This window comes from Saccostrea echinata, unplaced genomic scaffold (genome assembly GCF_033153115.1).
Source record: "Saccostrea echinata isolate AGI-Se365-2 ecotype Australia unplaced genomic scaffold, CSIRO_AGI_Sech_v1 ptg000003l, whole genome shotgun sequence".
Taxonomy (NCBI): domain Eukaryota; kingdom Metazoa; phylum Mollusca; class Bivalvia; order Ostreida; family Ostreidae; genus Saccostrea; species Saccostrea echinata.
Genome location: NW_026889752.1, coordinates 441,067 through 457,252, shown reverse-complemented (window position 1 = coordinate 457,252; position 16,186 = coordinate 441,067). Strand labels below are relative to the sequence as shown.

Genomic DNA, 16,186 nt, shown 5'->3' with positions numbered 1-16,186 from the left:
TAGATATTTTCCGGAATTGCCTAATATGGAAGCTCGGTATGGGTCAAAATTTAGGACACGAATCATGAGTGAACTTTCAAGACATTTTGTATCATATCTTTTAAACTATAATTATTTTGTGAAAACATACTGAACGGTAATTGTGCAGAATGACAAGATCTTTCACATGATATCAAGAAAAAAGCGCTGACTCATCATACTAGGGGCCGAGAGGGGCCAAAAGTTTTTAATCAATAACTCTTTAACAATCAATATTTTGTAATGCTTCACTGAAGCAAATATGTTTATCTTAACAATTTACAACCAGATATTATGATATATACATCATATATGATATAATTAGGGGCCATGAAGGGCAAGAATGCTAAATCTTTGACACTTTATATCTCGAAAGTGGGGAATATTTTGATAAGCAATATTGAACAAAAGATGTTCAAAATTATGTTCTTAACAATATGCAACCTTTCAATTTTTCCTAAACATCCCCATAAAGGAGTTGAAGGGCTGGCCCCTAAATATTTCTTTTGCAAATATCTCAGAAACGAAAAAGAATTTCTGATTAGTTGTTGAACAAAAACTGTTTGAAATCATGAGAGTTTTAAAGTGGTATGAAGAAAAAGGGGCTGGCTAATCGAAATAGGGTCCGAGAGGGGCTGAAAGTCTTTAATCAATAACTCTTTAACGATCAATATTTTGTAATGCATTACTGAATCCAAAATGTCTATCTCAACACTTTACAACCATATATTATGCTATATACATCATATGTTACATAATTAGGGGCCATAAGGGGCCAGAATGCTAAATCTTTGACACTTTATATCTCGAAAGTGGGAAATATTTTGATAAGCAATATTGAACAAAAGATGTTCAAAATAATGTTCTGAATAATATGCAACCTTTCAATTTTTCCTAAACATCCCAATTAAGGAGTTGAAGGACCGGCCCCTAAATATTTCTTTTGGAAATATCTCGGAAACGAAAAAGAATTTCTGATTAGTTGTTGAACAAAAATTGTTCGAAATCATGAGAGCTTTAAAGTGGTATGAAGAAAAAGGGGCTGGCCCCTCAAAATAGGGGGCGAGAGGGGCCGAAATCTTTTTCACAATAACTCTTTAACGATCAATATTTTGTAATGCATTACTGAAGCCAAAATGTCTATCTCAACAATTTACAACCATATATCATGCTATATACATCATATGGTACATAATTAGATGTTCAAAATAATATTCTTAATAATATGCAATCTTTCAATTTTTGCTAGACGTCCCCATTTAGGACTTAAAGGATCTGCCCTTAATATTTCTTTTGCATACATCACAGAAACGAAAAAGAATTTCTGAATATTTTTTTAACAAAGAGTGTTCAAAATCATGAAAGCTTTAAGATGATATCAAGAAAAAGGGGCTGACCAGTCGTAAAAGGGGCCAAAATTAAGTCTGTAATCTATAACCCTTTAATGATCAATATATATTGTTACACAGTACTAAAGCAAAATTGTTCGTCTAAACAATTTATTTGTGTCATTAAATTTGAACAAAAATCTCATTCAAATTCTCATCTCATCTTATCAAAAATCGGACGGAAGACCCACTCGTTGCTCGCAACGAGATCTCATCTAGTTTGAATTATTTTCGCTATTACTATGGGTCCACCGGGAGTTCTAACCTTGGTGTTATATACCGTATAAGTAGAAATTTTAGCGAGGATCTATTTTTGCTTTTTTTAGTGAGAGTATTGAGATCGCTAAAATTGAATCTCGCTAACAATTCATTCTGCATTGGGGGTTACTGTTGTCTTTCCAGGCATCACCGAGTCGCTAAAATTACTTCTCGCTAAAAATTAATACTGATTTTTTAAGGCAAAACCGCTAAATTTGCGTCTAGCTAAAAAAAATTCCACTTATACGGTATTTATGATACCAGATTTCGTGAATGCGCCGGGTATCCCTACCATTGATACATTAATATACCATTAAAAAAGTGGAAATAGAATATTTGTAAAATATTTCTTGCTTTTATTAATTCTTAGTGTTTTTCAAATGTATATGCAAAGTTTCACCAAAAGAGGTTCATTAGAAAGAAGAATATGCACAATGTCTCAACAATATCCGAACAACCCTCGTAAGTGATAATTATTTTCCATTTGAATTGTAATGATTAAATTATGAATTGTTTTCTAGGTTCTAGCAGAAACTCCAAATTTCTTTTCTATGCTTAGAAGCATGAATACACAAAGTGTAAGTGTATCAAGAATTACATCTGTGATGACGTGTAATCCATACAAATGTTTTCTCTTTATTGTTTGTGAGCATAAGTTGAAATTGTTATTTATAAAAAATATGAAATTAAATGTTTATTTATTTCAAATTCACAATAGTCAAAGTTATACCTTTGAATGGATATTTATAATTTGTAAAAGGTGGAAAAAAGTGGCATACATCCATATAAGGTACGTTAAGGTTGGGTTATGACATTGCCATGGCATTGATTTAATAATTTTAGGGTATTTAATCTGTGGTGATCGATGAAGTTTGTTTTACAATTTAGAAGAAATATAGCTTCTGTCACTTTTATTCTATTTTTACAATGTCTTTCAATTTCAAACTCTGAGTCATTGATAGCTCAGACACATGATGGTAATTGTACATTACAATACCATAAATCTGCAATAAAAATATTTTCAGAAAGAAAATTGGACATTTACGCTCTCTGAAATTCTTTGGCGAGTTTTGAAAGAGAGTTCGTCGAAACAAGATATCGAAGATTGGCTTCTTAGATTCCAGGTTGAATTTGCAAGCATGTGAGTACATTAACATAAAATGTTTTCATTGACCAACCTTTGAATAAGAAAGATTAAATCTTAAAAAGAAAAGTGCAGTGATTGACAGCACAATTGTACAATAAAAAAAGTGAATGTTTTATTTTTATTAGTAGTATTATTAGAAGAAGAAGAAGGCACTGGTTACAACATATGATAAACATATTATTTGAGGAAAATACTTTGCAAAAATAATTTTCAAGGATGACTATTTCAAATAACATATCCAATCTTAGTGAAAAATGCATATATGAATGCTTGTAGTGAAGACGGTCAATGTTTCATTGTTTCTAAGGATAAAGAATAATAATCACAAAATAAACCCTGTTGCTGTATGTTATGGTATCCCCCATACTGCTATTTGCAAAAGTATAACAGTGTGTTAGCGCGACGGCGGTTTGTGTAAAGCTGTGTAGCGTGACCACGTGTTGTGTGTTAGCGCGACGGTGTGTTGTTAAGAACGCGCTAGGGTGTTGTCACTTTACGATAGCGCGTTATTCCTAATGCGCTGTTACTCTTTTGCGAATGGCCCTATCTGTACACCATAGTATGTTGTAACACTCTCTGGTTTTTACGGAAAATATTTTTCTGTCGAACTAGAGATTAACCTAAACCAAGTTTATTCTTTCAGATTTGATTAATTGTCTGAGATTTTAAAACACTGTATTTTCTTTCTGTTTATTATTTTTGTATCATGTTTATGAGGATGTTGAAAAAACCAAAATAATTTTTTGAAGTTTTTAAAATTGATAGGGTTTGTTTATAATAATAGTATCACTTTTCTGGTCTTAAAATTCAATTTACCATAGTTCACTTCATGCAAAACAAACATATTTAAAAGAAATCGAGTTCTATACACTAACATTTTTTTTTTTATTTAAAAGATGTTGCATGTTTGTTTGTTGCTTAACGTCCCTCTTGAGAATTTTTCATTCATTTGGAGACGCCACTATTAGCCGGTGGAAGGCTGCAAATGTATACCATACTCGGCACTCAGGGTCATTGAGCAGGAAGGGGTCTTTTTCGTGCCAACACCTACTGCGACACAGGACCTCGGTTAATGCGGTCTCATCTTATTCAAAACATATTTGTGGAGGATTGGAAAGGAGAACTCAGAAGTTAAATTTGAAAAAAAAAATGCTAACGTTGAACAGAATCTACATGCATTTCAAAGTTGAAGTAACGATCGTTATTCGTATTGTATACAAAAATAAAAATAAATAAATAAAACAAGACAAGTTTTATAACGATTTGCCGAGACATATTCCTTCTTTAAGTTGTACAGGAAATTTCCCACGAAACTGATCAGTGAACTAAATTCTTAAAGTAAAAATATCTTTTATATTGTATAAAAAAATTGATCATCAAAAATATTAAAAGGTTTGACTTTTTCATTTTAGCGACAATTCATTCGTGGAGTATACACAGCATGATAGTCTATCATTTCTCACTAGTATTTTGAGTGGAATTACCGATGAAGCTCTGAGGAGGGAAAAAGAAGGTATGAATTTAAATATAAGAATGTCGATGGCTCGTATACTGTGCCCTGATGAGCTTGGAAAAAATATTTAAATACCGATATATCGTTACTTTGTTTATATTGAATTCTGTTAGCAGTTTATACGCGGTTGGGATAAGGCTGTCCGTAAAATATCAGACTGTTCAAACTGTAGTAACTTCTCTGAACTACCTAGATGTGACGTCATAATAGCATTTGACGTCAAGGCACTGTATACTTTAGCTGACGTGATGGGGAAAGTGTAATAACTTTCACATTCCTTGCACATGACATATAAACATTTTTAGCGTTGTTGATTGATTCAAGTGTATGGATTATTCTTTAAGGTTAAGTGTGCTGTTATGATGTTGAACATTTGTAATTTAATATCGTTATTCCTTTAACTTCTCCGATATACATATATTCAAACAATAACATAAAAATGACAGTGAAACGCTCCCCATTACACGATCCTGGAGTTAGAATTGATCAATCGTGTATATGTTTGACTGTCACAAGTGATTAATAAGGATAAATTGAAGATATTCTTTGTGAATCTTCTAGAGAAGTTTGTCTTCTAACTGAATTTTGCTGGGGGGTTGTATGTAATGTGTTTGACTGGCACAAGTGATTAATAAGGATAAATTGAAGATATTCTTTGTGAATCTACTAGAGAAGTATGTTTTCTAACTGAATGTGCTTGGGGATTGTATGTAATTTATCCTGTTTTTATAAATTGCGATTAAGAGAGGCGATTTGTATGTTGGTGAGTTGAATTTCTCGTGGAATATTTTCTTAAGAAGTAAACTTCAGACTTGCCCCCAATACTTTATTTTATTTACGAAAGATCACGGTGAATTGACTTATGTGACAAATGTTTCTCAATAATGTTGTTTTGCACTTGTGCCGATGCGATTTTTGTGCAACATTTAGGAATTTATAAGTGCCTGTCACGTGATCAACAAAGCTATGTGACATCACAAAAATGCATTAATATTAATACCTGGTTGCACTTTCAAAACAAATTGACTGCAAATTCATACATAAATTACAAATTTAAATTAGAATCTAGCTCAAAATAAAATGTATATTTTAATGCATATTAAACCTTCGGACAGCCTTAACTTAGCTGCGTATCATTTAATGCTCAAGAAATCAAATTAGGTACTAATAGCCATGTTAGATTTCCTGGGTTTTAGCTCACATGAGATAAAAGTTCAAGAGAACTTTTCTGATCACATTTTGTCCGTCTCGTCTGTCCATCTGTCTATCCATCCATCTGTTAATTTGTCACTTTTTTGACTTCTTCTCTGGAAGTACTCGGCCAATTTCAACCAAACTTGCCACAAATCTTCCATGGGTGAAGGGGACTCAAGTTTGTTAAAATGAAACTTCAGCCTTCTTTCAAGTGGATATAGTTAAGAAATTCTGAAAATTTGGTGGTATCTTTTAAAAATATTCCTCTCAAGAAACACTTGGCATAAACACTTGAAACTTGTATGAAACCTTCTTTATATAGTGAACGTTCATGGTAGCTCAGTCGGTAGAGCGCTCGCTCCGTGATCGGGAGGTCTTGAGTTCGAATCTCGGCCGCGACTGACCTAAGTCGACAAAAAATGGGTAGCAACTGTTCCTTCGCCATGCGCTCGGCACTTTGAAGTGAAGGTTGCGGATCCTTCGGATGAGACCTTAAAAACCGAGGCCCCGTGTCACGGCAGGCGTTGGCACGATAAAGATCCCTCACTGCTCAATGGCCCTGAGTGCCGAGTAAAGGTCAAAATTTGAAGCCCTTCGCCAGTATATGGTGACGTCTCTATAAAAATTCTCGAATGGGACGTAAAACAACATACAATCAATCAATCAATCTTTACATAGTGCTGATTCAAGATTGTTCATATCAAAAATCCACTCAAGAACAGCAAAGCCATGTTGAGTCATATTGATATGGAAACATCCTTAGCTAATGTAGATTCAAGTTTCTCAAATCATCACCTCGGGGGTACAGTCCCTGAAACGTTCTACTTTCCCATTTTTCCGTTCGCTCACCGTTCGTTCACCGTTCGTTCAGCGTGTGTTCACCGTTCGTTCACCGTGCGTTCACCGTTCGCTCTCCGTTCACAGTTTTGCGTTCACCGTTCACCGTGCGCTCGCGTTCAGCGTTCACAAAACGTTCAGCGTTCGCTCTTCGTTCCGTTCACTTTGCGTTCACCTTGCGTTCAGCGTTCACCTATCGTTCAGTTTTCATTGTCATTCGGAACTCCGAAGTGAAAGGACTTATCTTTTTGTAGGTTAGGAGTTACAGGTTTTTTAATTTAATAACTTACATATGTTTGAAGAATAATTATTTCATAGGGGAAAATATCTACGATATATATTTTTATTATTCTTACTTAGCTGTTAGGTTATTTATTAAATTACTCTGGAAAATAAATGTTGTTATTAGCACATTCTGTACCTATGTAGAACGATGCTGAAAGATTAAATTTAACTAAGGGCAATGTGCAAATACTTCAAGAACTGCAACATTTTGTTGTTTTGTTAAAGACGACAAATCGTTAATGGAGATATAATTATCCAAGTCAAATAATTACGCAGCAAAATTACGAAAATATTTTTTTATAACACGTTTTTTTTTTCAATTACTACAGAAAATATGATAGAACTAGTTCTGAGAGTTATACATAGTACTGTGGATATCGTATTAATTTATTATCTATGGAGCAAATTAAATTGATTGTGTGGTTAAAGGAAATATTTATTTAAAATGTAATGCACTACAGAATTTTCTCTATTATAATATGTAAAGTCTATAGTTATAGAGGAAAAAAAATCTTTCTTCACCGTATCTTTATATGTTTGCCATTCGATATGATTAATACCTCCCCCCCCCCCCTTTTCCCCCTAAATCGGTTACTTAGTCAGTATTGTACTTCCAGAATATTTTAATTAACATTTTAAAAAAAAGTTAAGGTCTTTTTAGAACAAAAATTTCAGTCTCAAAACAAACAGGCATCTAAAAAAGTCACAAAACAATAGTAGTTCAAAATGTACACGTGTCGGCGGTGGTATTTGGAATTGGCAGAGAGTACGTTTCAAATTCAAGTGTTAATGCCTTATGTATTTTATTCAATTATTATTCAAATGTTGGAATTAAACCTAGAAATGATAAAAATAAATGTTATAACTTGTAGGAAATACTCACACTTCGTCTCCGATGCGACGAAACTTTCACACCTGCACAGTGTCGAATGATTTTGATTGACAGGACAAGCTCGTGGACTTCGTGTGAACTTGAAGCAGGAAAATAAAAAACGAGTATGACTGTCAAACAAATGGATTTGATTTGTTAATTAAAAAAAGTTACTTTCACTGTCTGATTTACTTAGAAAAAATTTCAGAGTTTTTGTTTGATATAGGTACAAACATGTAGTGAAGCCTGAAATGGGAAAGGGGGGGGGGCTAAAACGGAATCTCTCTCTCTCTCTCTCTCTCTCTCTCTCTCTCTCTCTCATTTGTCTGTTTAATAAAAACTAAAACAGCATATTACTTGAATATCAAGTTCTGAAAATTGAATTTATAACAAATAATATGAATATGTATCTTTGTATTATCTTGTCCGAGTATAATCACGGCCATCTACAGATAAATGTAGAAGTCTGCTCAGTAAACATGGCCGTAGGAACGGGGGGGTGCAGGGGGGGGGCGTGCCCCCTCCCTCCCCAATAATTTTGCCGATATATAGATTACTATAGTAAACATAGATACTATATGCTTGTTCCCCCGCAATAAAAAGTCTGATGACCTTTTTTTTTTTTTGCTTGTCATCAGGAAATTTTTGGTAGTGCCCCCTCAACTATCAACTGAAAATGTATGGCTGTGCCCCCCCCCCCCCCCCCCAACCGAATTTGCTTCCTACGGGCCTGATAAATCATCATGTAAAATAGAAATGACACATAATATATTATTGTATTAAAAATTTAAAATACAAGCGTATAAATGCAAAACGTCCACTGACCTTTGTAATTTTTTTTTCATTACTTTACACGAAATCGCCCTAACACGGAGATATATGAATGGATGTTACAACCACTTTAATTCATTCTATAAGTCAGAAGTTTTCTCTGATTTGTTATCAAATAAGAATATACATTTTTATTTTCCAACTAAAAAAAACATCTCTTATACTTCAGCGTTCGGCAACAATTGCAATGTTTTAATGCGATAAAAATCGTGTGATTAAAAACTTAATGTCCATGCATCGTCTTTCTCAGGACAATTTTGGAGAATTTATTTTATTGACTTATTTATTCATTCATTTATTGGTTTACTTATTTATTATTGATTTATTTATGTATTTTTTTTTGTTTACACCTGACATTATAAAACAATAAAATAGTTTCAATGCAAGGAAAAGATCAGAGGCATTCCGAATATATCGTTCATCTTGCGTTCACCGTTCGTTCACCGTTCACTTTGCGTTCGCGTTTGCGCTCCGTTCGCGTTCTGCGTTCGCTCACCGTTCAGCGTTCACACATCGTTCACCAAGTTGCGTTCAGCGTTCACACATCGTTCACTCACCGTTCGCTCTGCGTTCGTTTAGCGTTCGTTCACCGTTCGTTCAGCGTTCGCTCACCGTTCAAGTGGGAAAGTAGAACGTTTCAGGGACTGTAGGTTGGGCCAAAGTGGGGATCAAAGTTTTACAAATGAATATAAAGTAAAAAAGAAAAATCTTTGAACATCTTCTTAAGAATAACAAAACAATAATTATATTCAAAAGGAATTATTCTAAGGTAGTGTAGAATCAAGTTTGTTCAAATCCTTACCCACGGGGGTAGGTTGGGGCCGCAATAGAGGATCAACGTCTGAAGTAAGAATATATAGGAACTATATATATACATATATATAAATCTTCTGCTCAGGAACTGCAAAGTTACCATTTGTCACATTGATATTGAAGCATCTTAAGGCAGTGTAGATTCAAGTTTGTTTTGATCATGAACGACGGGGGTTGGGTGGGGCCATAATGAGGAATCTAACTTTTGCATAGGAATATATAGGAACAAATCTTGAAAAAGTTTCTTCTCAAGAACAGCAAAGCATGCTTAGTCATATTATAAAATAAGCATCTTCAAGTAGATTCAAATTTGTTAAATTCATGACCCACATGGGTAGGGCGGCTGCCACAATGAGGGCTGGGGGGTGTCAGAGTTTTACATGGAAATATATAGGAAAAAATCTGTAAAAATCTTCTCAAGAACAGCAAATCTATGATTAGTCATATTGAAATGAAACCTACCTCAGGTACTGTAGATTCAAATTTCTTCAAATCATAATCCAAAGTAGGGCCATAATTGGAGATCAAAATATTACATAGGAATATATAGTAAAAAAGAACATCAAAGCCATGATAAGACATATTGATTCAGAAGCATGTGCGGGTTCTGTAGATTCAATTGTGTTCAAATTATGTCTCTGGGGTAGGGCAAGGCCCCAACAGAAGATCAAATATATGGACCACTTTTATATTTCAATTTTTCAATACTGAACTGATTTCCGTTTTTCCGCCTAAGTGCTCAGGTGAGCGATGTGGAACATGAGCCTCATGTTTTGATTTATACGTAAATTAAGAGAAAGTAAAAGCAATTTAAATATATGTTTTTTGTTTTTGTTTTTTTTTATTTTTGTTTTGTTTTTTACAAAGGTTTGGATAAGGTTATTGATCCGACTGACATCTTTAGAGGTACAATGCACGATCAATACACATGCTGCAATTGCAAAAAGGTAATATGCTTATCTTTCTTGGTTTTTTTTTTTTCATCGCATATATTTTTCTTCAAATATTTTCCATCCTACGATGACATTTTATCCTGATGTTTACAGAATAAATCAAAAAATTACTACAAATATTAGTTTAAAACTGTTAATCCTATTAGATACATGTTCGTTTCCTTTATGTAAAGCAGTCCACTTTCGCTACGCGGCTGTGTTAAGGCTGCCCGAAGGCTTAATATACGTTAGAAATACACTATCATATTTGGAGCCAGATTTTGATTTCAATTTGTAATCTACGAGGGTTGTTAGAAAAGTTCGCGGACAGTTCTATTGGGAGCGCGCTATTTCCATGAAACCGGTTAAACTCTCCAGGTAAAAACTTTATATATTTTACAATAACTATAAAAAGATTTTGTGTTTTCCGATGATCCTTAAAAATTATACAGCTGTATTATTTTGATAAAACATGCTTCACGGAGCATGCTTTTTTCGCACGTTTACATTACATAGACTTTATATGGAAATTAAAAATTGCACAGTTGTAGCGCAGAAAGAATTATGATATTTTACATGTCGCTACAGTATTCATGAAACCTCATTTGCCAAAATTATTTTGAATTAAATTGGAGGGTGTATGACTGTTTTATAGCCATTTATAAATAATCGAGTAAAAACAAAGCCCAGAATGGGAACGTTATTGAACGTCATGGAGCACCGAGCTGCTAAAAAATGATGTGTGCAGACAGGAAAATGTCTTGAATAGACTAAAATGCTTCTAGCTGCTGCTGGAAATTGCCTACGTGTACAAAGGACAAAGGTATTCAAATGGTAGTAGATTTATAAGAATGGAAGGATTAACATTTTAATGATCAACTCCATCGATACCTCAATACCCCACTTATCGCATGGACGTTGCGCCTATGGATTTTGCATCGTTTCCATACCTGATCTCTTAACTGCGTAGACTATTATTTTAAGATCTCACTAATATCCGAAACAGCACAAAATACACTATAGAAGAAAAGTAACAAGTCTTGATATAGATATTTAACTTTTAAGTAGAACAAAGACAAGAAAAATCTAAAGAAATGAAAAATATTTAGAACTATGAAAAAGCTTAACGGGTTTGAAATCTGATTGTCACGTCACTTAACGTCAAGTGATTGCTCAATGAATCCTATGACTGCATAGTAAAAATTAATGTAAATTTTCAAAATTTTAGCAAAGGACCTGATTTTTTATATAACTTTTTATATAACTATATAACCCTCGAATGTATACATGTACAGTAAATTTGTGAAGAGAGTTTAATAAGGTATTGTGAAAAAGCAAATTTTTGATGTCACATGACTGTGTTGATTTCGTAACGGACACTTATAAATTTTCCTAATTGTTGCACAAAAATCCCATCGGCACAAGTGAAAAACAATATTATTGAGAAAAGTTTGCTACACAAGTCAACTAAACGTATTCTTGGGTATATATAAAGTGCTGGGGGCAAGTCTGAGTTTTACTTCTTAAGAAAACATTTCACGAGAAATTCAAATTATCCACATACAAGGGGGCATGTTTCAATCTTTATCGCAATTTATACAAAATAGGATAAATTATGTACGACTCCTCCAGCAAATTTCAGTTAGAGGACACACTTATCTAATAGATTCACATAGAACATCTTCAGTTTATCTTTATTAATCACTTGTGCCAGTCTAATATATGCATGATTTTAAAATTCTAACTGTCTACGGAGTGTAAGGGGGAATGATTCATATTCATTTTTTGTTATTGTTGGAATACGTACATTATCAGAAAGAGAAAGGAATAACGATATTGTACTGCGAATAATCACCATCATAACAGCACAAAGAAACTTTAACCAACAATTCAGACACCTGATTTAAACATCAACGTCGAAATAAAATCTACACGCCTTGGGAGGGAATGTGAAAGTTATGACACTTTCTCCGTCATGACTGCTCAAGTTTGCAGTGACTTGACGTCATGTTTTATTATGACGTCATATCTTGGTAGTTCAGAGAAGTACATGTAACAACGGCTGGTACACTGTGATATTTATCGGGCAGCCTTATCCTAGCCGCGTAAAGACATGGTGTTAATTGATATTTTTTGTGAAATGCAAAGGGGACGACAAATAATGAAACAGGTGATTTTTACAAAGATAAAAAAACCAGATAACATTTTCAATGTAAATGCGCAATGTACTCATCTCAGTTTATGATCAGAACGATATCTGAGTTATATCTTAAATAATTGCTTTCAATAATCTGCTTGTTGACTTAATCTCTAATAATTTTTATGTATACAAAAAATTATTATAAAGCCAAATTGCCCTGGATTAAGAAGTTTCTGCATAATTATGGTACGGCCACTTGATGATATGTATTTCTGTGACGAAATGATAAATTGTGCAGACATCATATTCGCGAAATGCCCAAAAGCTATGTTTATATGTTATGTAAATCAGAGACATAAATCCAAAATTTTAATCAAAGTTTACTGTTTTTAAAGTTCTCGATTTATCGTCGTCCCCTAAAACCAAGGAGAATACTTAACTTAATTTGACTTACCATAAAGTATCTTTAGAAATGCATTTTTAGTTTTGTAAAATTAAAGAATTCTACATTTCAAACGAAAAACAAAAGAAGGACATCACAAAGGAAGAATAAGTTAATATTGTTAATAACAACAACTTAAAAATATTTGAGACAAATAAGAAGTAAAAGGTATGTAAAGATTTATTTTACATGTATAAAGCCAGGTTTGACAATTGCTTTTAGGTATTCTAAACCACATTGTCAGGTGAGGTTATCTTATCGAAGCTCGTCTGTCGTCCATCCACTGTCATTCTTATTGTTTGTTAACTTCATTGAAACTTATTCAACTGAAGGACTATGTCCTCTGTAAAGGATAGAAATTCTTTAAATTCTTAACCTCTAGAACAAATATACTAAAAATGAGACCGATGGGAAAGATATGAGAGATGGTATAGCGAAAGAAGTTTTTCATGAGACTCTTGTTTAATTAAAATGTACACCCCAATTCTCTCATTGATAGGATACCGACACACTTGTCGGTCATGAATTAATGCCCTGTTCAAACGGAGAGTTTAATTCGTAGTAAATTAATGCGAAGTAAAATGATGCGAATTAAATTGCGTTCACACGACAGCTAATGCAAAGTAAACTAATGCTAATAATAATTTTACTTCTACAACAAGGCTGTTCAGTGAGGCTATTATGACGTCATTTACAAATCACGTCAGAGGAGATACACATTTGACAAAATGTCATAGTGTCTGTGCACATTTTAGTGATTAACATAATTTTCCTTTGTTTTCCATTCAGAAATAGCACAAGTACCTATATTTGACCATCGACATGTGGTCTGTGACTAAGTTCTGCCCTTACGCATGCGTCAAAATTTAATTCGAATTAGCTTCGCTTAGCGTTAACACGCAGCTAATGTGAAGTAATTTAATGCGCAGTAAACTAATTCGAATTTAACTAATTCGCATTAAATTCTCCGTGTGAACGCGGATCAAATTTAATTCGCAGTAACTTACGTTTAATTCGAATTAAACTCTCCGTGTGAACAGGGCATTAATTTGATTTGTTTGAACAAATAGGTAGCAGTCATTCGTATAAAGCATAGCTACAAAGCATTAGTTTAAGATCAAGCTAGAGAACCAAATACAAAGGAACATATATCCATTTTTTTAAATAATCCCTTAAAAGAAATCGGTTGTATAGTTTTTTTGCGTTAAAAAGCTCTTATAAATCAGATTCTTGTAATGAACTTGAACTTGTTAATACCATACGAAGTAAGAGATTATATCATAAAATGACTTCAAACTAAGCATGGATTTCCTCAAGGTCATCTAGAAGAAGAAATTATATCAGATGACCTTACACTTGTTGAACACACATTTTGTGAGGAAATTTTGAGATAAAAATAAAGATTTGTATCGTCAAAAACACTTGCCACTCATTCCAAAACAGAAGGAAAGAAAGACAATATTGCTTTGATTGTTTTCGTATATTCGTGTTGTTATTTATTTAACTACAGAAAGAACATCATGGAGAAAGCACGTTTTTTTCATTACCGTTACCAACCGTGAAAACTGACGTAAGTACACTAAATTCTTTACTTGATCTTCAGTTTCAAACACTTTTGTGTACTGTACAAAACTTCTTGCTTACCATATATTTTCTTCTGCAGAATCCAAAGATTGGAGAATGCTTGTACCAGTTTTTTGATTCTGAAATAATTAAAGATGTATTCCCTTGTTCACACTGTAGTATGTATAGATTATAAATTTTCATTACCTTATATGAACTAACAATTAAAAAAATAATGAAATGTATAATGCACGTATAAACACAAATATCTTAGTTAATTTTTTTAATATTCATTTTTTTCTTTTACATAGAACACCACACTGTACAAAAAGAAATACAAATTAAGAAGTATCCTGATGTTTTAGTTTTGCAGCTAGGAATGATATATGAGGTTGTATATATATTTAACTACAAATATGTAACAATTTACGTGTAAGGGAAAGAAACGTGTTAAACTTTGTTGACTGAAAAATTTTCGTACACAAATTGAATAATGAATGAATGTCTGTGGTTGTCCATCAATAAATGCAAAGTCAGTTTCAAATATTTTCATTAAATTGAAAACTTTATTTTGCAATCCACAAAAAATATACAATTAAAGTTCGTTCAAATTTATAAAAATGATAAATATAATGTCTGAACATTTCAATCTGCTTTACAGAACATGGATTATTTCGAAAGGGTACAAAGAACTCCGAAGTTTTGGGAAACTTTTGCAGGACTTTCAAATAATATTCATCTTGGTGTAAGTTATTTTTTTGGTCTTAATTGAGTGGGTTTTTTTTAAATATAGGTGTAATAATATGGTTACGCAATTTAAATTTACAGAAAATAAACAAAGAAGAATTTTCGAAATACAAATTGTATGGCGTGATAGTCCATAGTGGAGGATTAACAGGTGGCCATTACTACACTTACGTCAAAAAGATGAACGATGAGAATTGGGAACGTCGAGATGACAGTTATGTTCGACAAGTGAAGCTAAAGGAGGTTCTTCTCAGTGAAGCATATATTTTGTTTTACCACAAAATTGAGAAAGCTTCTCCCGTGTAATTAAAACATACGTATGTCGATTTTTTTCCGTATAACAAGGATTTTACCGTGGTATGCTCGATAAAGACTATAACAAAATTGATCTAAAGGTCATTGATCTTCCCTTCTCTCTCTCTCTCTCTCTCTCTCTCTCTCTCTCTCTCTCATCGCCGAAATATGGCTGAAATATTGCCGACTCGGCGTTAAACAATAATAATCAATCTCTCTCTCTCTCTCTCTCTAAATGTTAACGTAAATTATTTATGTAAAACCATAATACCCATCTACAAAAAAGTGGAAATGATTTTGGATTTTTACAGTGATGAGAAAGTTAATTTTGGATAAAAACAAACTTAGGACTAAAATATGATAAGAAAACTTTGGTAGACAGTGAATATGGATAGTACATCGAATTTAAACGTTATTTCTTTTTTATTTAGTCAATGTTCATGCTTATTTTCTATTTCATCTTGTTTGTGACAACCACTTTTATAGAAAATATGTAATTTACTTACGAGCGTCACCTTCTTCCGAGAACTGCTACTTTTGGATCTTTTGAAATGTGCTTATGTTTACTTCTTTCTTGAATACCTGATAAATAAAGGTTGACAAATCTATAAGTTGAGTTCTTATCCATAAAGGGTGAAAGTTTTCGCTTTGCATTTTAATAACTATTTTAAAAAAAGGCAAAAAGTCAATTAATCTATTTACTATTAGAGGTTCTCTGATAGGCAGTTTTGTATTTGATTGCAGTTGTATTTGATTGTTTTAGAAATTGTTCGTATGTAGAGCATGCTGTGACGGTTCATATTGTCGTCGGCGACAACATGTTTATACCATCACTGCACATATTGTCGTCCATCAGTACATATTGTCGCCGGCTGATAAGTAACACATGTACATTTTGTCGCTGGCGACATTA

General features: G+C 33.2%; 1 protein-coding gene across 1 annotated transcript in view; it reads left to right on the top strand.

Annotated features, from left to right (window-relative positions):
• Window positions 1-15,884, top strand: part of LOC133178503 (uncharacterized) — a 59,132-nt gene extending 43,248 nt beyond the window's left edge. Inside the window, exons 17-25 of the mRNA XM_061313193.1 lie at window positions 2,186-2,242; window positions 2,690-2,805; window positions 4,224-4,324; window positions 10,023-10,102; window positions 14,180-14,239; window positions 14,333-14,411; window positions 14,544-14,623; window positions 14,894-14,977; window positions 15,061-15,884. Coding sequence (XP_061169177.1) covers window positions 2,186-2,242; window positions 2,690-2,805; window positions 4,224-4,324; window positions 10,023-10,102; window positions 14,180-14,239; window positions 14,333-14,411; window positions 14,544-14,623; window positions 14,894-14,977; window positions 15,061-15,285 — 882 coding nt within the window. The 3' untranslated portion in view covers window positions 15,286-15,884. The remainder of the gene's footprint in view (window positions 1-2,185; window positions 2,243-2,689; window positions 2,806-4,223; window positions 4,325-10,022; window positions 10,103-14,179; window positions 14,240-14,332; window positions 14,412-14,543; window positions 14,624-14,893; window positions 14,978-15,060) is intronic.
• Window positions 15,885-16,186: the final 302 nt, after the last annotated feature.